A 24,885-nucleotide genomic window follows, 5' to 3' on the forward strand; every position below is an offset into this window, starting at 1 on the left:
CCCTCGGACGCCCGCCGTCGGGAGTCCGGACCTGGGCGGCCCGCGGCCCCCCTTCCCCCTCTCCCGCCCCGCGCAGACCAGGAACAAAGTTGCCGAGAGCGACTGGGCCGGAGGGTTGCAGCCCCGGCTGGGTGCTCTGGCCGCGGCGGCGCCGGCGCCGGGGCAGCTCCGCTCCGGGCGCGCTGATGGGGGGAGGCGGCGGCGGCGGAGCCCACGGCGGCGGCCGGAGCAGCAGAGGCGGCGGCGGTGGCGGCGGGGCGACCCGAGGGGATGCAGCAGCAGTCGGGAGGGACGGCCGAGCCCAGTAGACGGAGACCAGGAGCAGCAGGGACGTCAGCCGAGGCGATCAGGTTTTGCAGCGCCCGGACCTGAGCCAGTCGTCCCGACGGCGGCCGCGGCGCCCCAGTGCCCGAGGATTGGGGACGCGGGAGATCCGAGTGCTTCCCGGAGACCCCCGGGCGCGAGCCCCTGAGAGGAGGGGGCGACCCCGGCGCGGGAGGGGAGAGGAGGCCCCGCCTGCCCGCAGCCCTCCCCCTCCTCACTGTAGCTGTACCTTCCTAAAAATAACTCAGGCCCGCTGGGGCCAGGAGGAGCCGCCACTGTCCCCGGAGTGGAGCCGGGAGGAGGCGTGTCGAGCCAGGGCCCGGAGGGAGCCGGGCGCGCCAGGAAGCCTTCCCGGGCCGAGAGGCGAGGAAGCCGCGGAGGAGGAAGGGGAGTTGCCGGCCGCCCAGCGCGCCGCCGGGCTCCTCCGGGCCGCGGGGCTCGGGGCTGCGCGCCGCCGGCGCTCTCCGCGCGGCCGCGCTCTCCCGCCGGCTCTCCTGCGCGCCTGTCCCGCGCTCCGGGCCGCCGGGCCCAGCCGAGCCGCCCCCCGCGGGCCCCGCCGCCGCCGCCGCCGCGGTTTGGCTTGTTAGCCGCAGGCAGGCGGGCGGAGCGCGCAGGGCGGAGGCAGCGGCTGCGCTGGGCCGGGAGGAGGCTGACGAGGGCGCGGAGCGGCCCCGGCCCGGCCCGCGGGGGGGGATGGCGTCCTACGTGGATAACAGCTTCCGCCAGGCGGTGATGAAGAACCCGGCCGAGAGGACCCCCCAGGTGAGAGCCGCAGGCCGCCCTCGGCCAGATCTGTGCCTCTTAGGCTGCGCCCTCCCCGGCCCCCCCTCCCCTTCCTGACACAGTTTGCCCCGCGCACCCCTGTGCTCTCATCAGGACCCCTAACTTCCAATGGCACCTCATCTTCCAGTCTTTTTCCCTGGCCATCGCGGGTTTACTTTTCCCTCTTCTCGATAGTCTCCTTTTCGCTTCCCTCCGCATGCCTGACCTTTCCCCTCCGTTTGCCCGGCGGAGGAGGGAATTCTCCGATTAGCTTTCCCTGTCCCCAGCCGCACAGGGGGCCTCTGAATCTCGGGGTGGGGGTGAGGGGCTGACCTCCCTGGGCCACCAGCTCCTCCTGCCGCCCTGGCTGCAGGCTCCTTTGCTCCTCCTGCATGTGGCCCCTTCTACCTTTGGAGTTCTGTGATGTTTGAAAAGGTATGGGAGGAAACTTGTGTGGCTCTGAGAAAGACAAATCCGTGTTCGCCTTCTAAAGTCACACATTGAGATGTTTGTATCTCTCCTATTTTGCTTTTTTTGAAAAAGGGATGCTGCTTTCCCATGGAGGGGAAAAGAGTTGAATAGCTAGATTAGTGCTTTTAGTTTAAATTGCAGACATAACTGCAAAGCAGGCATATTCAAATACACCCTCGGGAAGGGCGCCCTGCGGATTCTTTTGGGGTTGCACAACCTTGTCAAAATTAGCTAAGTTTGTTAACCTTTATAGGTTCGTTTACCGTCAGGCGGCTTTTCTCCTTACTTTAAGTGGAGAGGAATCGCAGATGATGTTGGATTTGGTCGTCTCAAGTTGGACTAGAGAGGGGGAAATTTTATAAAAATGTGGCGGTTTGATTTTTTTGCTCTTAGTTGCTGACTGGATAATGACGCATATTCCTAAGCGTTGGAACGGTGACTACAGGGGATCCTGCTGCCAACCGTCTTAAGACAAATAAGCCCTCTTGATCCTTGGGACCGTCAGACATTTAGGATCTAATGCCTGAAAGAGTTGCTTCGCTTGTTAGGTGTTGGGTACCATCTGTTCAAATCCAAATGCTCTCCTTCTCTGACGTTGATTATTATTGTTTAATGTGGGGAGAACAGAATAAAATAGACTCTTCCACTGACTGCCTTTGGACAAGACCCAAGAATGGCACCTGGTACCGTTTTTGATTTTTCATTTTTCCTGATGGAGCCATCACATCTGGGGGATCATAGATAGATTGCACGCATTTACCAAACGTGTGGAAGATGGGTGATAATTTTACAAGAAATTCATTTCATTGTCCCCAGAAAGTTCCTATTCTAAAGGATTATTTTATCAAAAACAAGGAATATGCTGCTTTGATCTTGTCCCTGGGCCTTGCACTGTCTCATGTACCTGCCTTACCAACTGTTTGTTTTTAAATTATCAATTGAATCAGTCTTCTGCATCTGAAGATGCATGTTCTCAGTCACAGTGTGATGGAAAAGCAAATTTCAGTGAAATATTTCAGTTTCTTTCAGTGTTTGAAGTGCCAGTGAAATCACACATGCTGAGAATATTAGAACCTAGCAAGGGGAGTCAGAAAATGATGTCAGAGGCCTTTAGTGGAAAGTAGAGAGGGTGGGGAGTGGTGCCTTTGGCTGATTAATTAGAATAGGAATGACTGGAAAGCTATCAGGTGGGGGGGGGGAGTGGGGGCTGTCACCAAACAGGACTGGCGGAGACAAAACCTTCACTGTGACAACGTGTGGATTGTGCCAAATAAATGAACTGTTAAACTTTCCAGTTCCCGTGCCAGTTGTGTAGAATAAAAACTGACCCAACATAGAACTTGGCCTGAGTCAGAAGTGGGCCAGTTACTACTAACACCACGACGTGAAAGCTTCATTGACAGTGTGAAAGCAGCACGTTTACCCCCCATTAAACCTTCATAGAAAACGTAAATATAGAGGAAGCTACCAAACATTTTGAACCTTCTTTAAGTATCAGCCCTATTAAGTTTGACGTTCATTTGGTTATTACTAATACAAACCTCCATGTTTATTTATTGTTGTTTTAAAGAGAAAGTAGTTTGAAATGTGAATGTTCTCCATCTTTACCTGGCTTGTCAAAAGTAATTAATCTTCTAAAAGTTTGAAATTTACTCAAAGAAAACTAAAAAATGTTTTGATAGAAGGTGATTTTTTCTATGGAGTGCTTTGTTAACAAACAAGGGCTGGAAGTTTTTCTGTAGTATCTTTTCTCATGGATGGTTAAAAGTTAGAATTTTGTGATATAAGAAAAACAGACAGTAAATAAACTTGATATTATGAACAGGAGTATATGAATTAGGAACGTTTTACTGTCCTGCTTCCTTCTGTTTCTCAGCATAGACTCAATAAAGGAGTTTGTAGGATTCACATTACAGGTGAAAAGGAAGGTCCTTTAAAAGAAAAGAAAGGAAAATATATAAATATTTTTTGTTAAATTAATTTTCTTTTTTTAAAAACCCCCCAGCCCAGTTTCTCTCCCAAATTCTGTGAAGATACAGTTTTATATTTAGGTCAATCAATTGCATGGAAGAAATCTCGATGTCACTAGTGTAACCTAAGAAGTTAGCTAGGCAAGAATTTGGGGGTGGGGAGAGCACCACTGTAAACAGAGGGACTTTGAAAATTGGGAATCCATTTTCCCATTCATTTAGGCATGTCATTAGAGAGGGGGAATGGTAAGGAGAAAAAAAAATTGTCACCTAAATCATGCAGATTTAAGGGGCTGTCAGTTTCACCTGATATTCTCTGGTCTTTAATCCAATGTGTGTCTGGAAACCTGGCTAAGTTCTATTCAATGAGGCACTGTATTCTAAATAAACCCACTTGAAAATAACACTAAATGTTCTATTGATATTTTTCAGGGCACTTCTGTTGAAAAACAGGACTCTTAAGTAATTACTTTATTAAACTATTTGGGTTTATGCCTTTAATCACTTAAATGGGAAGCTTGGTCACCAAAGCAATTTAGTGAAGTAAAAGAGGTAAATAAATTACAAACAGCTTTATCCCCCAAGGCTTTAGACAATAAAGTGATTTTTCCAAATCATTTTATTAACTTGTTGAGTTCAGACCCTTTGAAATTGCTTCTGTAGAATGTTTTAATGCATAGAGTTTTTAGTTTTTCAGGTGAAACATCTATTGCAGAATTGTTTCCTTTACTTTAAAGACCTAATTTAATGTGTTTTTAGCTAGTTGTAAAAGTTACTTTTTAAAATCATTTGTGTAAAGCAGTCCCCACCTCATCCCCTCCTAGTTAATAATATTACTTTTTCCTTCACTATTGAAAATTTTTTTGGCTATTGCACCTTTTGATTTAGTTGCTAACTCATGAATTTGTCAGCTGGGAGTTCATAACAGTACAAGACTTGATTCTTTGCAAAGTCACTCAGTGGAATACATTTTGAGTCATAATGGGAGGGCTGAAAAAATACCTTTACCCCAGAGAACTTTAAATTACGAGAATCTGCACAAAAGAGTGTTTCTGGTAAATATTTAACTTTCAAATCTAGTGGAAGAGTTGTGTCTCTTATAGTTAAATTTTCCGTTTGAGTTTCTTTTTATCATTGTTTATGAGCAGTCTCATGTTTTCATTTGACAACTTATACTTTGATTATATTTTAGCTCATTTTTGGGATCTAGTAATAAATATTTGTTTCTTAAGTAGTTTTTGTTCATAAAACCCGACCAAATGATGTGTGTGCAGTTTTGAAAAGGATGTCTCGCAAAGTAATGCCTGTTTGGCCACAAGCACTTAGCTTTCACAACAGATATTTGAATTTGTAGTTTAAAAAATATACATTTATAACTGAAATACTAATTTCAAACTGTATTAGCATGTAACTTTGAACAAGTGAGAACTTAAATTTATGGTAAGAATTGCTAACGTTCTTTTGTAATATTGGTGGAGACTTAGTCGCTTTCAAATAACCTTTTAAACATGTAGTAATTAACAGTTCCATAATTAGCTTTGCATATCTTGGCCGGGGTTCAAAATGAGTCTCTCCGACTGCAGTGCAATATGTAGAGACTGGTTTAACGCCATCCTTTCTGGACCCTGGGCGTTCACAGAACAGTTTAAAAAAAAACCCCAAAAAATAACAAAAAGGAAGAGGACTACCTGGTTGCCATTTTATTGCCTTTTTTTCCTCCTCAAGGAAAGATATAAAATAAAATCAAAGCCAGCTATAACCTCCTATCATTATCATTTTATTAATGGTCTTGCCATTTAACAAGAAAGGGAGGCTACCCTGTCACTCCGAAGCTTGGTTCTTGGAATCAAATGTTCTTTGCATCATAAGAAAACTACTATGTCTTTTTCTTTAAAAAAATTTTTTGCTGTGGGCCTGAAAAAAACTTCATCCAGGTGGATTTTGGGGGGAGTCAAATGATCACAATAAGGTCTACCTTTGGTGATATTTGAAATTCAAGTCACATTAAGTACTAGGGGGATATGCCTCAGATATAAATTAACTATCTGAAATAAAGATATAATAACCTTTTAAAAACACAGAAAGATTATGATGCTTCTTGACTCATTTGAAAACTTACCCCCCCTTTTATTTATTACTTATTTAGTAAGTTTCATAGGTAGTGAAAAAGAATTGTAGTTACCCGAAGTAACTTTGATCTGGACTAAAGAGATACGGACATGTGGACTCTGGTGATGGTCCCTTGATATCTGTCTTTTATGTGCTATCTCTGCTTCATTTTTGGTAACAGTCCATTTCCTTGTCTGTAAAATAAAGATAATAGCTTCCTGAGGTTGTTTTGTGGATTAAATGAAAGAAAGTACATTTACTATTTAGTGTAGTATCTAATGATAGTTCTTACTGCAGCACATTTTAATGAAATACCTATTATTTACTAGGCTTTGGGAATTGAAAGATGAAATGAGACGTCTGTCCGTCAACTAACCCACCAACCTATTGTATCTTATAAGTGGGATGTGACTCATTAGTGCCATAGCAGCTGTCCTATGCCAACACTGAAGAGGCTGTGGACTTCCTAGTTGAGTGTGTTTTGAGTCTTTGGGGAGTAGGAATTTGCATACCAGTGGACTAGGGGACTTGAAGGGTATTCCAGACTGACCCACTGTCAGAGAAGTGTTGACCTTTATTCGATGTGCTTGGAGCCAAGGGAGTGAGTAGGAGATGGGGAGTGACTCCACCCGAGTGTAGAAGCTTGTGATTTGGAGGAGTGAGAGGAGACCAAGCGTTCTGTTAAAGGCAGATGTCTGTTCTTCAGGCTTGAGTTGGTTGGGAGCCTGAGTTATGCAGTGGAGATGCTCTAGAAATTCCGTAGGAGTGGAATCTGCGGGACAGTCTGGCTAAATGTGTGAACATTCATATCAGCTACTCACGCTATGTGTGCCTTATGCCGGTTTAGCCTAATCATGGCAAATGACAATGGTAGCCATCTCCTAGTTCATAGGAAAAAAATCCAAGCTGAATATAATTTTATTGATTTTTAAGGTTTCTTTTACTTACAATATATTTCCTTAAACTTTGATATCTTCTACATGTACATTCTGGAATCTAATACGAAATATCTGATTTATCATATCATTATGCTAAATATATTAGTATTTCTTAATCTGAAATGATAATATGATTTCCAAGCATTCCATCCTTTGGAAGAGTTGAGGAATGACTGAATTTAAGCAGACAAGAATGGATTTATTAATATAAAAACTCACAATGACTTTTGATGGCACAGTGTAGTGATTGCAGTGAGTCTTTGAGAACAGTTCTCTATTCCCCTACACCAGTTTTTTGTTTAGATAAATTAATGTTGGTAAATTAGGAGGGGGATGCAATTTGTAGTACATATAATTGGTCTTTTGTAGCTGTGTCAGAGCTCGGACATATATATTTAGTAAAAATATGTTCAGTGGTTATAATGATGGCCTTTGTGGGGAGAAAAATAAGTTGATTGCCACATTATTTTGACTGTTAGGATTTTTCTTTTTTCAGGAAAAAAAACACCTGTAGTCTCACTTGCTAATTAAACTACTACTTATCGAAGTGTATGAATGGAGCTGTATTCAGGTGTTTCCTTTTCTTCAGTCTGTGAAAAGATTTACCTTTGGTGTGGAAGTGGTGGGGTTAGTTTTTGTGAAGTGGCAAGTTTAGTTCTTGTATTTTAAATTCTCTTAGTTCCACCATTTCTGTGCTTTCACATCCATTAAGCATAAGAAGTATTTTGGAAGAGTTGGAAGAGTTGGTGTCAGTGACTTGAAGGGGGACTTGGTTTTGTCATTGGAACTAACACTCTCTTCCCTCTTGCTGTAGTTTCTCATTGCTTGCCTCCTACAAGTTGAAAATCATAGAGTGTGGATGTTTAGAATTTCTCAGATATTTAATATGAGCTAAATGAATTGAAATAAAAATTTATGTTTTGATCCTGTTAACTGTTGATGGTTTAGTTGACAAACCAACACTCACCATAATATTTGACCCTCGGCACCTTTCTGTTCTTTTCTAGCTTATGGTATTTGTTCCTACCCAACATAAAAACTAATAAGAAAGGAAGAGACCCTAAAGAAGAATTAGCTATTAGCTGGTTATTCCGGGGAGGCCTGATACTAACTTTCCTAGAAGCTAGATAGCAATCAGTGGATCTAAAGGGTTGGGGCATAGTTGTGATTATCTGATTTCTCCTGAGTATTAATTCTACAGTCAAAACTCATTATCCCTTTTTTTTTTAAATAAACTTTTTAGTTTGAGATAATTGTAGATTTACATGCAATTGTAAGAAATAATGCAGAGATCCTGTGTACCCTTTACCCAGTTTTCCCCATTACTAATATCGTACAGAACTATAGTGTAATATCGCAACCAGTATATTGGCATTGATGCAGTCTAGATACAGAACAATTCTACCACCACAAGAATTCCTCTCATTGCCCTTTTATAGACACAGTCATCCCCCCACCCTACCTCTGGCAAGGACTGATCTGTTCTCCATTGCTATACTTTTGTCATTTCAAGAATGTTATATAAATGGAATTATACAGTATTTGACCTTTTGGGATTGGCTTTTTTCACTCAGCATACTTAAGGCTCATTACCTTTTGGCTAAAATGAATTTCTGCTATTGACACTGAGTGGTTTGAGCTGTGTTCCTGAAATACCAATAATGTCTGGGAATTGGTGAGAGGTGCAAGGTGAGGTTGATTTGAATAATGACCATGATGAGAAAATTGTATAATAGTATGTGTAAAATAAAGACCAAAGATCATAAGGTCTTGGATGACCAAGAATTGGGATAGTACAACACATTTGGGGTTTTCGAAATATATGAGTTCCTTTCTATAAGAAATTCTTTTTGGTCATAATGGAAGTGATAATGCTAGCCTCAGCCATCAGTGATCTCTCATTCAAAGAAATTACTTGATTTTCCCCAACTGAAGTGGCATTTCTACAATTCAGAAGGAAATCTAATGAATGTATTTACAGAGGAGTCCCAGTGGCCAAATCAGGGACAATTTGCACAACAAAATAAATATGGATTATAACCTCCATGGGGGAAAACATATCCATGAGGTAATACCAATATAAAATAAATAATTGAATAAATAAATGGGAGAGAAGACAGCTCTTTGTTACAGAAGAATTCCAATAAAAAATGTAGACAGAATGTTGGAAATAGAAAATCGCCAGTAGGCAAACATCAGAGTAATAATTGTTGCAAGCAGCAATCATCAGTGGATGCCAAAATTAGTAGAGGAAAATATGATGAGAAATGTCATATATCAGATATCGTCAGATGATGTGCATAGTCTCAAATTGTCTCCCCCACAAGGTGATTAATTAATTATGAAGGGGAAATCAGTACCTTTATAGTGAAGAAAATTGGCAGACACCAAATGAACCCGATGATCAAAGGTATATCACTAGTAATAAGACATATCAACATCTTGATGCACCAAGAAGGGCACATCTGCAATAGTATTCTTACTAAACAATTTTCAATCTAAGTGTCAGAAAACAGTAGACAAACTCAAATTTTAGGACGTTGTTCAAAATAAGTCTCCAGTACTTAAAAGTGTCCAGGTTATGAAAGGATGAAATGTTGAAGAACCATCATAGATTGGAGGAGACTAAGGAAACATGATAACCAAATGAGATGTGGGATTCTGGATTATATTCTGGACTAAAAAACATTATTAGGATAACTGGTGAAATTTGAATAGTTAGATAATTTTATTATGGTTATCTGAGATGTTAAATTATAGGAAGCAGAATGAAGAGTATATAGGATATCTGAACTATTTTTTTTAATAACTTTTTTTAGTCTAGAGTAATTTCAAAATTAAAAGTGAAGTGAAAAAAAGCATAGCTTTTGGAGTTTTATTGTGACTCTTTTTTTTTTTTGAGAAAGGTTAGCCCTGAGCTAACATCTTCCGCCAATCCTCCTCTTTTTGCTGAGGAAGACTGGCCATGAGCTAAGATCCGTGCCCATCTTCCTCTACTTTATATGTAGGGCGACTGCCACAGCATGGCTTGCCAAGTGGTGCCATGTCTGCACCCAGGATCTGAACAGGCAAACCCCGGGCTGCTGAAGCAGAACATGTGAACTTTTACTGCCGCGCCACTGGGCCAGCCCTATTGTGACTGACAAGGGGCTACCAAATTAAGAAATTTTTAAAGATAATCTTTTTCTGACTAATGATTTAATCTTAAAGAAGAGCTCAGTACCTTTCAGCTGAATATTTTGTATGCATTTGGACTGTTAGTGATATGATTAAAGCAATTTATTAGTTGAAAAAAATTTAAAATACGAATACACACACTAGCCAATAAATAAATGGACAAGAAGAGCTAAAATAATAACTTTAACTATTTATTCACCTGCATTTTGTAGATATTCGCAAAATAGAGTGTATTTTTTCGGTTTTGAATGTTTCATGATCCTGAATTTAAATAAATTAGAATACTTGGTATAAGAAAAAATTTGTAGAAAATAAAACATTCAATGTATATTAAGCACAATAGAAAAGAACTTATGATAGTAGCTCAAGGAAGTCAAGCAAGGTGAAATTAAGGTTGTAGGTTTCCACCTCCCCCTTTTCCCTTCCTGTGAACTTAAAAATTCTTTAAATTGTTACTTTTGGTAGGAGTGCATGAGTGGAAGAGAGGGAAGGGAATGGCAAGGGTGTGTTTAAGAAATCTGGTCAGAGCTACTGTTGTAGCTATAGATGATAATACTATTTAAGCTGAGTGTGTTCAGTACTTTCATTTAGACTTTTTAGGACCTTTTTCTATTAGGATTCAAAAAGAAAAACAAAGGGAAATTTCTTTGAAAGTGAGTTCAAGGTAGAAATATCTCTACAAGTCTTTTTTTCCATAATGTATATGCCTTTGTGTTTCTTATAAAGTGCCCCCCCCGCCCCCGCATTAGGTACCTACCTTTCCTTTCTTTGTGGTAAATACTGGAGAATGCATGCTGTTTTTGTATGCTGTGTACTTTTTATCTATAACTGAAATTGGTATGGAAGATAGTATTAAAAAATATGAGACCTAACATTTGAGATAACTACAAATAAAATACAAGCTGGAAGGTATTTACGATTTTCAGGTGTAATACAGATATAAGCATTTCTTTTCTACATTTTAAGATAATTTTTTTCTGTTTGATGTTTTCAAGTATAATTGCGTTTGACGGTACAAGTGAAAAAGAAAAGAGATACCCAGGCTGTGAAGTAACTAAAATCTTATAACATAAAAAATGTGAAAATGTGTACATGTAGACTAAACCAATTTATTTTAACATTCATCCAGTTTTTCCATATATATAAGTAACTATTAGAATTCCTCAAGGCAATCAGTTTCTGATTTCTTCCCTAAGCTACATTATGCAGTTTTGCAAACTCCCTTTCTTTTAAGCACACTCAAATTTACTTGAAAATACTTGGTCCAATTGTCAGAAATATTTGGCTAAATTACTTGATTTAGTTATTGTATTAAGAAAGTGCTTGATCAAATTTATACATTTTCAAACAACTAGGGATGTTTTAAAAACTCATGAGTTTACAAAATTGAAATACAGTAGCATAAAATGCCAAGAATTGAGTTAAGGAGGACTTCGACTGCATTTCAGTTTTGTTTCTAATCTTCATTTATGCCTGATCCCCCTACTTTTGTAGAGCTGGAAGAAATTGAGGAGAAAGCTTTAGGGGCAAACGTTATCTGCTTGCCTGTGATTTGGGAAACCGCAAACTTCTTTTAGACGTAGATAATGTACGCAGAGACCCAAAAGTTCTTTATTCGTAACTGTGAATCTCCAAACCTAATCATCATCTGAGACTTAAGTTGGAATGGGTGGGAATTCCTATCTTGATTCCATTTTCTCTGGTATGGTTTAAATCTGCATCACAGCTAGAGAAAACTCTGTGGGAGACAACACGGTAAAACCATTTCACTTTAAAAGTCCTTGTTCCCACTTTATATCTTCTGGGATAGCTGTTTTCCTTTGTAGTTATACATTTACATCTTTAATTCTGTTCACAGAATAGTTGTTTTGAATTTAATCTATTTCCTTCATCTAGCCTGGTGGTTATGATCCTGGACTTTGGTGACAAACAGACTGCTTTGTGGTCGTGGGCAGGTTACTTAACTTCAGTGGGTCTCAGGCTTTTGGATTTCATGGACTTAAAATTTCGTAAAACACTGGGGCACTGATACTGATTTGTCACCTGCTTATTTTGCCAAGTAAGCATGTTAAAGTGAGTGTAAACTTGCTCTCCACTATTCTCATTTTGTAAAAGAAAGGACATTTTAATATCATAAAAATGGAAAGGTCATAAACTTTGAATAAATAAATTTAGCTTTGTTTTACCATATTATTCTGTTTTTGTCAAAGATTGGTGAAGATTTTACCATGGGTGGATATGGTAATATTACCAACCTCATATGGTTGTGAAGATTAAATATGTTCATGTATATTACAGTTCTTTAACAGTCTGTGGTATGGAGTGTTTAACAAATATTTGTTATTATTAATATTACTATTTTTCAATAGTTGGTATTTATTTACTCTCTGATCTTACTTTTTCCCCTAGATAATTTTTCATCATTAGTATATCTTATGACTAATTCACCAAAATGATTTATAATATAAGTTGCTTTGATAGACTTGATCATAACATAGATTATGATAGGATTGCATTAGTCTGCAGGATACCAAAAGCTGCACACATAGAGGCTTAATTATGGGCTTATTTTTCTCACAATAAGAAATCTGAAGGTAGGCACTGTAGGGTTGGTGCAGATGCTCAAGGATGTTGTGAAGGGAACTGGCCCAATCTTCTACTTAGCAAGTGATTTTAGTTTTCAAAGTCACAGATGGCACCTGCATCACCAAACAGGAGAGAAGAAGGGAGGATGTTGAAAATCCTTTTCTTGTAAGAGTTTGTCTTTTATCTGAAGGAAAGCCCTCTCCAGGTACTTGTCATTGGCCAAAGCTCTGTCACATGGCTACTCCTAGTTGCAAAGGAGGCTGGAAATTTGAGTATTTTGCTTTTAAACCTCTATATTACAAAAAAGCAGGAAAGAGAGAGATTAAGATGAATGAGTGCTGTGAACTGATAGTATTTGTCCAACATACTTTCCATAGGAAACAGATGATTGTACTAAGTTTATGCAGTGATTCTCAGGAGACCTCTGAAATTCTTACTGGATTATAGAGCTACATTACTGTAGCTACAGTTATGGAATCATATAGATATATTAAACTTTTTGGTTCACTTATTAGGTGTATGATTATTAATTTTCCAAATTGCATAGAGATAAAAATACCAATGGGCGAGCATTTTATATAAATATAATTAAAGCACTGCATGTAACCTTTACATATAATTATTTTAAATGTTAGCTATTGATTTAAATATTGATCAAAAAGAATATGTAGGCTGTTTTCTTTCTTTTTTTTTAAGATTGGCACCTGAGCTAACAACTGTTGCCAATCTTTTTTCTTTAAATTCTTCTCCCCAAAGTCCCCTAGTTGTAGATTCTACTTGTGAGTGCCTCTGGTTGTGCTGTATGGGATGCTGCGTCAGCATAGCCTGATGAGGGATGCCATGTCTGTGCCCAGGATCCAAACTGGTGAAACCCTGGGCTGCCGAAGCAGAGCACATGAACTTAACTACTCAGCTACCGGCCCAGCCCACAGTTGTTTTTTTTTTTTGAGAAGGATTAGTCCTGAGCTAACATCTGCCACCAATCCTCCTCTTTTTGCAGAGGAAGATTGGCCCTGAGCTAACATGGCTGCCTGTCTCCCTGTACTTCATATGTAGGACGCCTGCCACAGAATAGCTTGACAAGCAGTGCATAGGTCCGCAGTCAGGGTTCAAACCAGCGAACCCTGGGCCTCTGAAGCGGAACTTGAGAACTTAACCACTGTGCCACTGGGCCAGCTCCTTGTAGGCTATTTTCTAAATCAATTCCTTTTGCTTCAAATTTACTCTACTTTTAAATCCCAGAAATTTTATTTCATTTTTTTGTGCCCCATTTGTGTAATCTGATATTTCTACTTGTAATACTTTGTCATTTTTCTGGGACTTTAAGGTTTCAATTTGTCATTCCTCCCCAAAGCTGAATCATCACTTTTTGTAAAAAAAAATATATGTTTGTATATAAAATATTTGTAAAAGATAGCTGTTTAAATAGAATTTTCTGTAATTTGTTGAATTCATACTTACATCATAAACATGTCTTTAAGAAAAATGGTTTTATGTTGAATGTTATACAAGAGTAGCTCTGATACTAAAACTTTAAGTCTGCACTGTATGCTGCCTTGAGCAATTGTGTTTGGTTATGAGTTTTTATGATAGCATTCAAGATTTATATAGATAAACTGCTCTTAATGTGTAGTAAAGTCAGTTAAACAATTTGCTATCAGAAGCTATGGCTAGAAATGTTATTGGAAAGAGTTGAGGGTATTTGTCATTTTAAAATATTCTATGTCTTCGTAAGCAATTTGTTTTGGTGGTGTTGGGGTGTGTGTGTAATATTTGCCTGAATTTCTAGCCTTAGTTAGGACCCTGACTTCATTTAAAATGGATTAACTTGCACTGTGTGTATCAGCCTCACTAGAGAGCTTACTGGGCTGGGACTTACTATTCGTCTTTAAAGCTCAGGACTTGGCACACCTCTTAGCACAGAATTGGAGTTAATATTGTTTAATGACTTGATCTTTCTTTCCCGAGAGTTTGAGATACAGAGGAAAAAGTAATTATATACTTCTTTATTAATGGCAAAAAGCTGAAAAGGAGCAGAAATTTTTGGTTCAGTTTCTGTAACACGTTGTCTTCCTTTATAGAAACATGTACCTGTGTGGGACAAATTTATTTTTATTGAGTGAGCAGTTGCCTCCCTGTAAGTTTAATCACTTTGGTACTGGTATTTTGAACTGTCATTTATGTGATATTTTCACTGGCATTTAACAGAGTGCATAAATTCTCCCTCTGGGCTCCTGTGACACTTTTGTTCTATTCAGATTTTTTATTACTTTGAGTTTTTGAATAGGAACAGTAATTTAAATTAATGACAGACCTAAATTATAAAATTATAAAATTCAATTCACTTATAGTATTTAGAACTAATTTGCTGATTAACTGTTACTAGGTAGAGATCCTGGCCTTGATCCATTTAAATAGATTAGATATGACTGTTTTTTAATTGCAGAATGATTTACATGCAGATATATTAACTTCTTAAGGGATGGTATCAGAAATAGATTAAATTTGATCCAATGAAATCTTACTTAACTTATTGATTATATACAAAACTGTAGAAAAACGTAAGCTGTAATAAAACTTATTCTAGGTAAATTTTTTTTTTTTTTTTTACAGATTTTTAGCTCAAGACATCTTAATTAAATACACATATAGAGCAGCATTTAACTTTCACTTCATTATCTTCTACTTTTCACCTGTACTTTATTTTTTTTTTATTTTTCCTTTTTCTCCCCAAAGCCCCCCAGTACATAGTTGTATATTCTTCATTGTGGGTCCTTCTAGTTGTGGCATGTGGGATGCTGCCTCAATGTGGTTTGATGAGCAGTGCCATGTGCACGCCCAGGATTCGAACCAACGAAACACTGGGCCACCTGCAGCAGAGCACTCAAACTTAACCACTTGGCCACAGGGCCAGCCCCTCCTGTACTTTATTTTTAATTTTGACATGGAACTGCTGCTCTTCATGGAAGGAGATAGTGTGGTTTCTGGAGTATCTGAAAGGCCCCTAATCCAGAGAATGCTTCCTTCACCTTCTGGTGATGCTTGAAGTGACATTGAGGAAAACAGATGATAGGTCAGTATTGGTTCTTGGTATTGACTGGAGCCTTAGAGATCAGCTGGACAGTGGTTTTCTCATTATCTCACAGACCTGCCTAGCCTCCACACTTAATTTTTATTAGGAAAAGGAGATTTCCCACTAAAAAACTGTTGAAAACCCCTCATCTAGTTTTGACTCCTGAGTAGAAGATATAAATACCAAGAGTAGTTGAGTGTATTTTTCTCTATGTCACAGGGGCAGAGCCAGCAAACCTGAAAATTTAATCCCCTAGATCAAGGGTGAGCAAACTATAGCCCTTGGGCCACATTCAGCCCATAGCCTGTTTTTGTGCATAAAGTTTTATTGGAATGCAGCCAAGCTCATTCATCACATATTGTCGGTGGCTGCTTTCATGCTGCAGAATTTGTCTTTGTTTTTAATTACATTCCTTAAATTTAAGTGTGCCTGTTCTCTCAGTCAAGTATTCGATAACTGTGGAGTTCCTTTGGAGTTGTTTGTAATGTAGTTCTGAACAAATCTGATTAAATAGTTAACCTTGATTGGTATGCTGTACAATTTAGAAAACTTCAAAGACAGAAGGAGATAGGTTGGGAAATAGATATTGAATTCGTCAAAACATTAACACACCTGATTATTGTTTTTCTTTCTCATTCAGTATTATTCTAACTCAGATTTTATTTGGGTGTAAAATGATTTTTAGGAAATGTCAGAAAGTCACTTGACCTCGAGTGATGACCGTTAGGGATGTTGCAGTTGCTATTCCCTAGTCTATTACTAGCCAATTTACAAATGAAAACCTTAGGAGTTTTTTGAGGAGTACATCCCCATATTGTAAGATTAATTTTCTTGGCACATGCCGCATATTTTCATTTCTTGCTTATTTCAAGGCAAGATAGCTTGATGGAAGTTTTGTTTAGTTTTTTTTGCTTCCACAGAAAACAAATTTGTTACCTTAGAAGGAAGCACTGTGCTCTTTGTGAATGAAATTGATGTACTTTATAATACAGGAAATGACAACGTTGATTTTCAACTCTATTAATCAATCCATGAGCTTTGTATTATATTTCTTAAATACTTTCTTAAGTAGATAAATTATTATAATCCTCCATTTTGCCAGTAATGACAGCAAAAGCTTAGGAAACATTCCAACTGAATATTTAGAAAGTTAGTTGCTTGGTAAGGTAAGTTTACTCTTTGAATCTTAGCAAGACTTTTCCACCTTTGTGATGGAATGTTTAATTACATATTTTTCTTTTGTTGTACTGAAAGTGTTAGTTCCCTCATATTTTGCATATATTCAATAAGTATCTTGCTGATTGTCCTAATGGTTACAAAAAATGGTTTCACTGCCTTCTGGTTGGCTTACCAGCTTGAGAAATTTAACAATGCTGGGCTAAGACTTTCTAGTCTATCTGATGTACAGTGAGGAATCGTTGGAGGCTTTTGAATCCAAGTCATGAGTTGAGAAAGTGCTTGAAGACAAATAATTTAGTAGTGTTGGGATGAATGGGAAGCTGTGGAGGACAGCTCAGGCTTTTAGAATGCTTAAGGCATACCCTTCAACTTGACTGGGTACACTGGACTAGAAACTACGTAGAGATGGGTAGGAAACAGGTCTGCCTCAGTTTGAATTGAAACTGACAAACTTGGGAGGAAGGGGAACCAGCAATGGCTCAGGACTGTACTTTTTAATGACTTTGTAATACTGTTGTTTTTTGGTGACTATGCTGAATGATCAGTTATGGTGTGAGAGCCAGATACACGACTGTTTTTGTATTTTATATTAGGAGTGTGTTGAGAATAACATCTTATAGTAGGTTTCCATTGGTGTAGACGGTGAGGATAAAGTGAATGAGGAAACCTGCTTTGAGGAAAACCAAAGGGCGTTTGAAGGGGGGAGGGGAGGTGACACATGGGCCCTTATTATTTTACCCCCTTTTTGGAAGTTATTAAACACATTAAGTTTTTCTTTCTTGGATTGTCTCTTAGGCTTTCAGTGAGAAATTTCAGCTGATTTCAGGATTCAAGGATCTAGTAAGTCTTCTATAATTGCAAGCCTGTAATCTTTTTGCTGGAGAGGTATCTTTAGGTGAAGAAGAATGAAGAGGAGGAGACTCACCCCAGCCTAGTTTCACTGTCATTTTAAAAGAGCAAAAACAAAGCTCTTTTGTCAATCTCAATTAGGTTTTTCTTTCTAGGTATAGCCATACAAGGACTAGGACTTTTAGTTATTCTAAAGTATCTCTTGATGATCTTTACAAGTACACTATGGAAGGAAAATTTTTTTTTTACCCACAATAGCATTATTAACATAACTGTTCATAAAATATTTTAAGGACACTGAGTATAATATGTATTATATATTATTGCTCTCTGTTAATGTTCATCCAATATAGTTTTTCTGAGTCATACAGTTTTGCTCCTAGGAAAGACATATTTTTGTCTAGGTTGTTGTCTTTAGTTTTCTAGCCTAACCTTGAAACTGCACCTGTGGTTTTTGACGAGGTTTTCAAGAAATCTAGTGTTAGACGAGCCAGCCAGCCTATCAGTTGTCATACTGTGATGGCTGTGTGTTGCTGTGATGCTGAAAACTATGCAACCAGTATTTCAGATACCTACCAGCAGGGTCACCCATGGTGGACAGGTTTCAGTGGAGCTTCCAGACCAAGACAGACTAGGAAGAAGTACCTGGCCACCCACTTCCGAAAAAAAAATTGGCTATAAAAACTCTATGAATAGCAGTGGAGCATTGTCTGATATAGCCCCAGAAGTGAAAGGATGGTGCAAAAAGACCAAGCAGGTGCTGTACACAGCATCGCTAGGAGTCAGAATCAACTCGGCACTAACTAAAGAATTAGATGATAAGTTTTAATAAAATTTTCTTTCCAAATTAGGCTTTCATTATTAAATTGGTTGGTTCTTTAAGCCCATGGGATGTGCCAGGCCCTAGTACCTCGCGCATGCTGGGTACTCTGCTCAATTAACATAGTGTTGGTCTGAAATATACCCTAATTTCCATTTAGTTTGCAATCAAGAATTATTTTTCTGCTTTGTCTTCTTTAATATGATTGTAGGCATATTATCTAAACCTCCAAATTGGGTTCAGAGATAAAACTGTTCACCTTTTATTAAGCTGTTAACCCTTAGCTGTCTTGCATCCACACAGAAACTTGCATGACTTTATACTCTTTCCTCTTTGTAGTGTGCTATGGAGTTGTCTTCAGTAGCTGTTACTTCTTGGCAATCAGAAAAATAATTTTTAAATAATTAGTGAACATGTTATAACTTGTATGTCTGTGGTACTTAATAATATCAATATGTGTAAAGAAAAGAGACTATTCCAATAGGATTTTTGGGGTTAGAAGTGAAATAACTTAGATGAGAGCGTTTGCTCTCATCATGGTAGGAGAGAGACACTAACAACTCCAAATCTGCAACAATGTCTTGCCAGTGTTAAGTGAAACTTTGTAGAAAATGCTAATGAAACCTTATTACAATGTATATAGTGTCAGACCTACTCACCCCGAAATGAAATGCCTAGTGTTTACTCTCCTTTGGCCGCTTATCCTTAGAAGATAATCAGTTTTTATACTTTCAGACATCACCTCAGTTATTTATGAAAGCAGTTAATTAATGTAGTCTTCTGGAAAGGATAAAAAACTAATTTAAAACTTCAAGCATATCATACAGTATTTTGTGCATTTCTATTTGTGGATTTTTTTTTAAAGGATGGAGTAGATACTAACAGTGAATCAATTTTCAGGAAAACAATACTTACCTTAAAATTGCTTGAAACAAAATACAAAGTAGCATGGAGGAAAGAGAAAAAAAACTAGTATCTCCTGTAAATCTTTGAAAGTCTGGTGTGAAGCCATCCATAATTTTCATCAAGCTTGGTGAAATTTTTCAGGAGAAATAAGAAGAAAGAGCTCACCCATAACTTAAAATCTGGGCTTTTGTATATTTTACAATTTTCTTTATATATGAAATGGGTTAAATGACTTTTATTGTAAAATTTCATTTACTCTCTCTCTTGTCCAAAGCTTTAAAAAAAAAAACTAATTCCTCTCTATCAGAAGATTATAAGATTATAAGAATTTTCTTCTTATTGGATAAACACTCTGCTGATTGTGAAAATGACTACATTACAAATGTTTACAGGAACCCATGCTTATCCTTCCTCTCTGCTTTTAGGATAGGTCCTAATTTCAATTTCCCTTCATTTTACTTTTCTCAGTTGATTATAAGATCAAAGGTACAAGAAGAGAAATGCTGTTGTGGGCCTATTTATTTAGGATGGTATTTTAGAGGAAAAAAACCTAAGGCCTCATTTCTCATTGTCAAGTAGGACCCATTCATGTGGATGGTAATTGTCAGGAATGATACTTGTAACCACAAAGAACAATCATCCTGCATTATCTTCCGGGTAAACTGCTCCTATGATGAAGTGATTTTGTAAAAAGCCAACTGTGGAGTTTGGGAAAGAAAGCATTAGTTTATTTTCCTTTGGAGTTCTTCTTCCCATTCTAACTGCCATTGTTCTCAGGCTTCATCAGTGTCCCACAAATGAAGCTTTTGGCTTCCTCTGCTTTCACCCGTGCTGCTAACTCTTCATTTGATGCAGCTCTCCCTCCCTCACACCTATCCTGGTCATTCTTAAAGGACTAACTTGAATGTGTCCTCCTTCAGGAAGCTTTTTCTGGTAACTTGGGCTAGAGGTTGAACTTTTCTTTATGGGATTTTTTTTTTTTTTTAACCGTTTTTGGCTTGTGCTTCTTTAAGGCATTTATCCTCTGGTAATTATTTCATAGTTTTTAGGTGGACATATCTTATCTCCTGTTTTAAACTGCAAAATTCCTTGAAGGTGACACTATCTTACTGATGTTTCTGTTCATGGTGTTTCATAATACCGTAGCATTCTATACATATTTTAATGTATGAAGTATGCGTCAGACATCCTCATAGTAATTCAACAAGCAATACTGATGGGGCACCACCCTATTTGGTACAAACTTAAAATTTAACTCTTAGAAAATTATTTTTATTATTTGAATGTAACATAATTAAGGCTTGTGATTATTTTAAGACTGAGCCAAGATTGATTCTTAGAATTGCCTGGTTAGGCGAGAAGGATTCAAATTTTACTTAGTCACCATGACTTGTGTAAGTCACAGAAGCAAGTCAGAAGTAAAAACCTGAATTCGAGGCATGGCATGAATTCCTCAGCCCTGGACTTTAATTTTGTTGCCTTAGATTATATTGGGATATGTATTTGCTTTCACTGGATTCTGAGCTTTTTGTTTTGTACATCTACCTTGTAACCTTTCTTAACTTAGATCAACAATATTTTAAATTGCATATTCAGTCTCTTGTAAGATCCAAGAAGGAAAAAAAAGGAGACTAATAATGCCTTAACTTCTTTTCCATCGATGACACTCTAATGGTGTCGCTCATTTTGGGGTCTGTAATTCTAATGACGAAGAGTAGCTGGAAGGGAGGGACTGGTGGTGTACCCCTTACTCTCTGTGATCTTGGCTTCTTTCTTTGGCCTTGTTTTTCTGGTCTGTAAAATAGGGTGCACTGTCTGCCTTAACTATGGTGGTTGTAAAGCTGAAATGAGTGTAGTATGTGAGAAAGTACTTTGCAAATGGAAAAGTCTACACTAATGTAAGGCATTACTATCCCTGACACAACAAAAGTATTAGTGCCAGTAGAAATTGTGAACCATTTGTAAGGGTAATAGGCTAAGATCCTTTCAATAGTTGGCTGGTAGCATTTATAGAAGTATGTCTCATTTTGGTGTGTGTAAGGCAGTAAAACCATGTTTTCAAATAATTGTTTTTATTTAGTTGTCCAGGTTAATACTTCATCGGGATCGTTTTAGAAGCATAGGCTTCATGTGGAGTTATATAAAGAGCTTTTCTTTGTTAAAGCATTTTCAGACTTCAAAGAACCATTGTGTAAAAACTCATCTGCACCAATGTATCTCAAATAGTTTTGATCATTTTGAGTAAAAAAGCTGAACCCAAAAATCACTTTCAAAAGTGCTCGGAAGGGGCAAAGTCATTCCACGTGTGTAACACGTATATATATTATATTCTAAATGTGTTTATCAGAATACATATTTTTAGAATAAAAGCTTTGTAATTCTGTGCTATGAATGGATAAAATTTTATTTTCCTTTTTCATTATTGAAATCTGTCATCATACTGTATTTAAATTTGAATGCAGTGTGACCTTAGATGTATAGCTAGAAACTTGCACAATAGTGTTAATAGAAATAAGAATCAAATAGAAATCTCATGACTTTTTGAAGAATTTGAAGAGAAATTTGAATTATTTTAATAATATAAATGTTCAACATTGAAAGGTGCAACAGTAAATGAATCTTTATATCATGCTTCTATCCATAAATAAGAGTTATTTTTATAATGCAGCCTTTCTGCAATTACTACATTAGCTGTTTCAGGTTGCCTGTCAGTGTAATAACATATAATACTTTGAGTTGTGATATTTGTTCTTCATTTTGTATTTAGGGAAAACATAGAAAGAAGAGCTGAGGAAAGATATGGAGAAGCAGTTGACATTTGTTAAGTGTGTATTATGTGCCATAAAGTCAACTAGGTGTTTTCTCATTTTTTAGTTAGTTTTTACACCAACCCGATTAAGCAGGAGGTGCTGCCTTCAATTTACCAGTTAAGAAACTGAGATAACAAGAGGTTAAGTGTTTTGCTTGAGGACACATAACTGTCTGATTTCAAAGTCCATATTTTTTCCACTATGGTGTACTGTCTGTACAATAAGATTGGGTATAAATGTATTGTTGTTAATAAGAACTTTTACAAAATGAAGTTTTGATTTGCTTAGGATGTTTTTCTTTATTCAAAATGCTTCATTAAGTTACTTATATTTTAGAGATGAGCTTCAGCTCTAAAGTGTAATTCTATTAAAATTTTAACTTTTAAAATGATTGGAGTTAAAGTGGTGCTGGAAGGTCTACTTTTAAATTAGATACAGTACTTACAGCAAATAGCTCACTCTCAATAAGTGTTAGATATTGATATTTTAACTATACCTCTCAATAGCCTGTCTTAATCTTGAGGTTTATCTGAAAATAATACAGAGTTTCACGTGATTTTTTTTTTTTTTTAAAGATTTTATTTTTTCCCTTTTCTCCCCAAAGCCCCCCGGTACATAGTTGTGCACTCTTCGTTGTGGGTTCTTCTAGTTGTGGCACGTGGGACGCTGCCTCAGCGTGGTCCGATGAGCAGTGCCACGTCCGCGCCCAGGATCCGAACCAACGAAACACTGGGCCGCCTGCAGCGGAGCGCGCAAACTTAACCACTCGGCCACGGGGCCAGCCCCCACGTGATGTTTTTAATAACATCTAATATTTATTGATTGTTTATTTTGTGACCAGACATTGCTGTTAAGGATGTAAATGTATGATCTCGATATCTTCTTCTGGTTAGTTGAAATTGGTTTTTGGAATGGGCTAGCTTGATGTCTTTCAAATTGATCTATGGTGGGGAAATTAACCAGTTTTTCTCAGCGGTAGCACAGCCAGGCATCTGCTGGTTTGTCATAAACATAGAATTGGTATTCCTCTTATTTCCATTGCTTATGAAGTTTAAACATGGAATTACTTTAGTGCCTAGCCTTTCAGTATAGGAACATAGCTGAGAACCTTGGTTTTCCATGCTGACAGAAAAAGCCACGGGAAAGGTTTGGGAGATTGCTACCAGGGTCCAGATTTGAGTGGGTTATATAGACTTTGAAACTAGCAAGTTAGAGGGTAAAGCATTCCTGGCACTTCTGCTTTTCTAACTGTTGCAATGAGGATAATGGCTCAGCTTGTAAGTGAAATTTGTTGTCTGGCCACACTATTCAGAAAGGGCTAATCAGACTAGAGTTTGGCCAGAATTGAGAAACATTTATTCAGATATGCTAAGAATTAATTCATAAGGCTATATCTTGCACAGAGATACCATTTAAGTTATCTGAAGTTATCTAGCTCTAACACCATTTTATGATTGTACTTCACGGTCTCAACTACAGAATGAAAGGCAGATTGCTGGATTTTGGAATGTGAGACCTTAAGGAATCTTAAGTGCTTCTGAAATCCTAAAATAATCCATCCGGATGCTCTGGTTGTGCCAGTTGTGTAGCTGTGTTTAAATGATATCTTTGAGTCGTTCAGTTGCAGAGAACTTGTGTCACTTTGTGTCTGTGACAAGAAGTCCTATTTGTTTCTCTTTGGCCCTTACAAGACATAGAAAATATCATCCTTACTTTAGGGACAGAAGAGCACAGCACTCCAGGACAGAAAGATAGAGAGTTTGCAAAGGTGTAACAAGTTCTTGGCTTTTTTTATCCAAGTTTTCTCATTTATGCCTCCTTTAAAAAAAATTATACCTTTTCCTTCCAAAACCTTCTTTGTTCTCTATTTCTTATACTCCATATTTTCTTCTATTTTTGTGGGGTACTGGGGTCAGAAAGAAAGCTTAAGTACATAGTCTCCTATGTGGATTGCTCATTTTCTTCTGGTAATTGAAAGTTAACTTGCATTGTAAGTGGACATGATAATGTTTTCTGTCTTAGGAATGTTTTCAGTGTTCCAAAAATGTTTGTTAGTTGTACTTTATATATTTTTTAAATTAGTGCTTTAAATATTATTTAGTTTTTTCTTGATTGAGTCACACATTAAAAAGTATAAAAAGGTATACAGTGGCGAGTCTTACTTCATCCTCTGTTCCACATCTGCCTAATTCCCAATCCTCTAATGTCAGTCGGTGATTTTAGTTGCTTGTTTATTCTTCCAAAGATTTTTTTGAAAATCTGTATATAGACCCATACAAAATATATTCCCCACACCCTCAAAATTATACTTACATAGCTGTCCTGAGTTTGTTTACTTAACTCAAAATATAATTTGGGGATCTCTCTAGAACAGTACGTAAAGAGCTCCCTTGTGGGTGGGGTGTGTATGTGTGTTTAACCATTACACAGTATTCACAGTGACAATGAATATCCCTTACGTCTGTGATCTGTTATATTTCTGCTGGGCCAAAGAGTGCTTACATTTCTAGTTTTGGTGATTATTGTAGTAGCAGTTTACACTACTACTATCATTGTACATATTAGGAATTAAAAAAATCAAGTTGCAATTAAATTGGACGCAACTTTTTTAAAAAGTCATGTGTAATTCATATATACTAAGATTTAACCTTTTTAAGTGTAAAATTCTATGAGTTTTAACATGTGTACAGTCACATAACCACAACCACTATCAAAATAAAGACATTTTCTTCACCCTCAAAAGTTCCCTTGTCCCTCTTTTGTAGTCAGTTTGCTCTGACTAGCCCTGCCTCTGGCAACCATTGATCTGATTTCTGTTCCTATAGTTTTGCGTTTTCCAGAGTGTCATATATGTGGCATCATATAGTGTGCAATCTTTTTTTTATGGCGTCTTTCATTAAGCATAACACTT

The 24,885-nt window shown here is 37.9% G+C and overlaps 1 protein-coding gene across 14 annotated transcripts in view; it reads left to right on the top strand.

The window, feature by feature from the left end:
• The first annotated feature begins 567 nt into the window (after positions 1-567).
• The window catches only part of RAPGEF2 (Rap guanine nucleotide exchange factor 2), a 245,809-nt gene continuing 221,491 nt past the window's right edge, over positions 568-24,885 (top strand). For 13 of the 14 annotated variants that reach the window (XM_044767028.2, XM_044767032.2, XM_044767027.2 and 10 more), the window contains exon 1: positions 882-1,086. In XM_044767028.2, the coding sequence (XP_044622963.1) occupies positions 1,018-1,086 (69 nt within the window). In that variant the 5' untranslated portion in view covers positions 882-1,017. Of the gene's footprint in view, positions 1,087-24,885 lie in introns of all 14 variants that reach the window. The other variant, XM_044767026.2, reaches the window with a different exon arrangement.

Source organism: Equus asinus, chromosome 3 (assembly GCF_041296235.1).
Source record: "Equus asinus isolate D_3611 breed Donkey chromosome 3, EquAss-T2T_v2, whole genome shotgun sequence".
Lineage (NCBI taxonomy): Eukaryota > Metazoa > Chordata > Mammalia > Perissodactyla > Equidae > Equus > Equus asinus.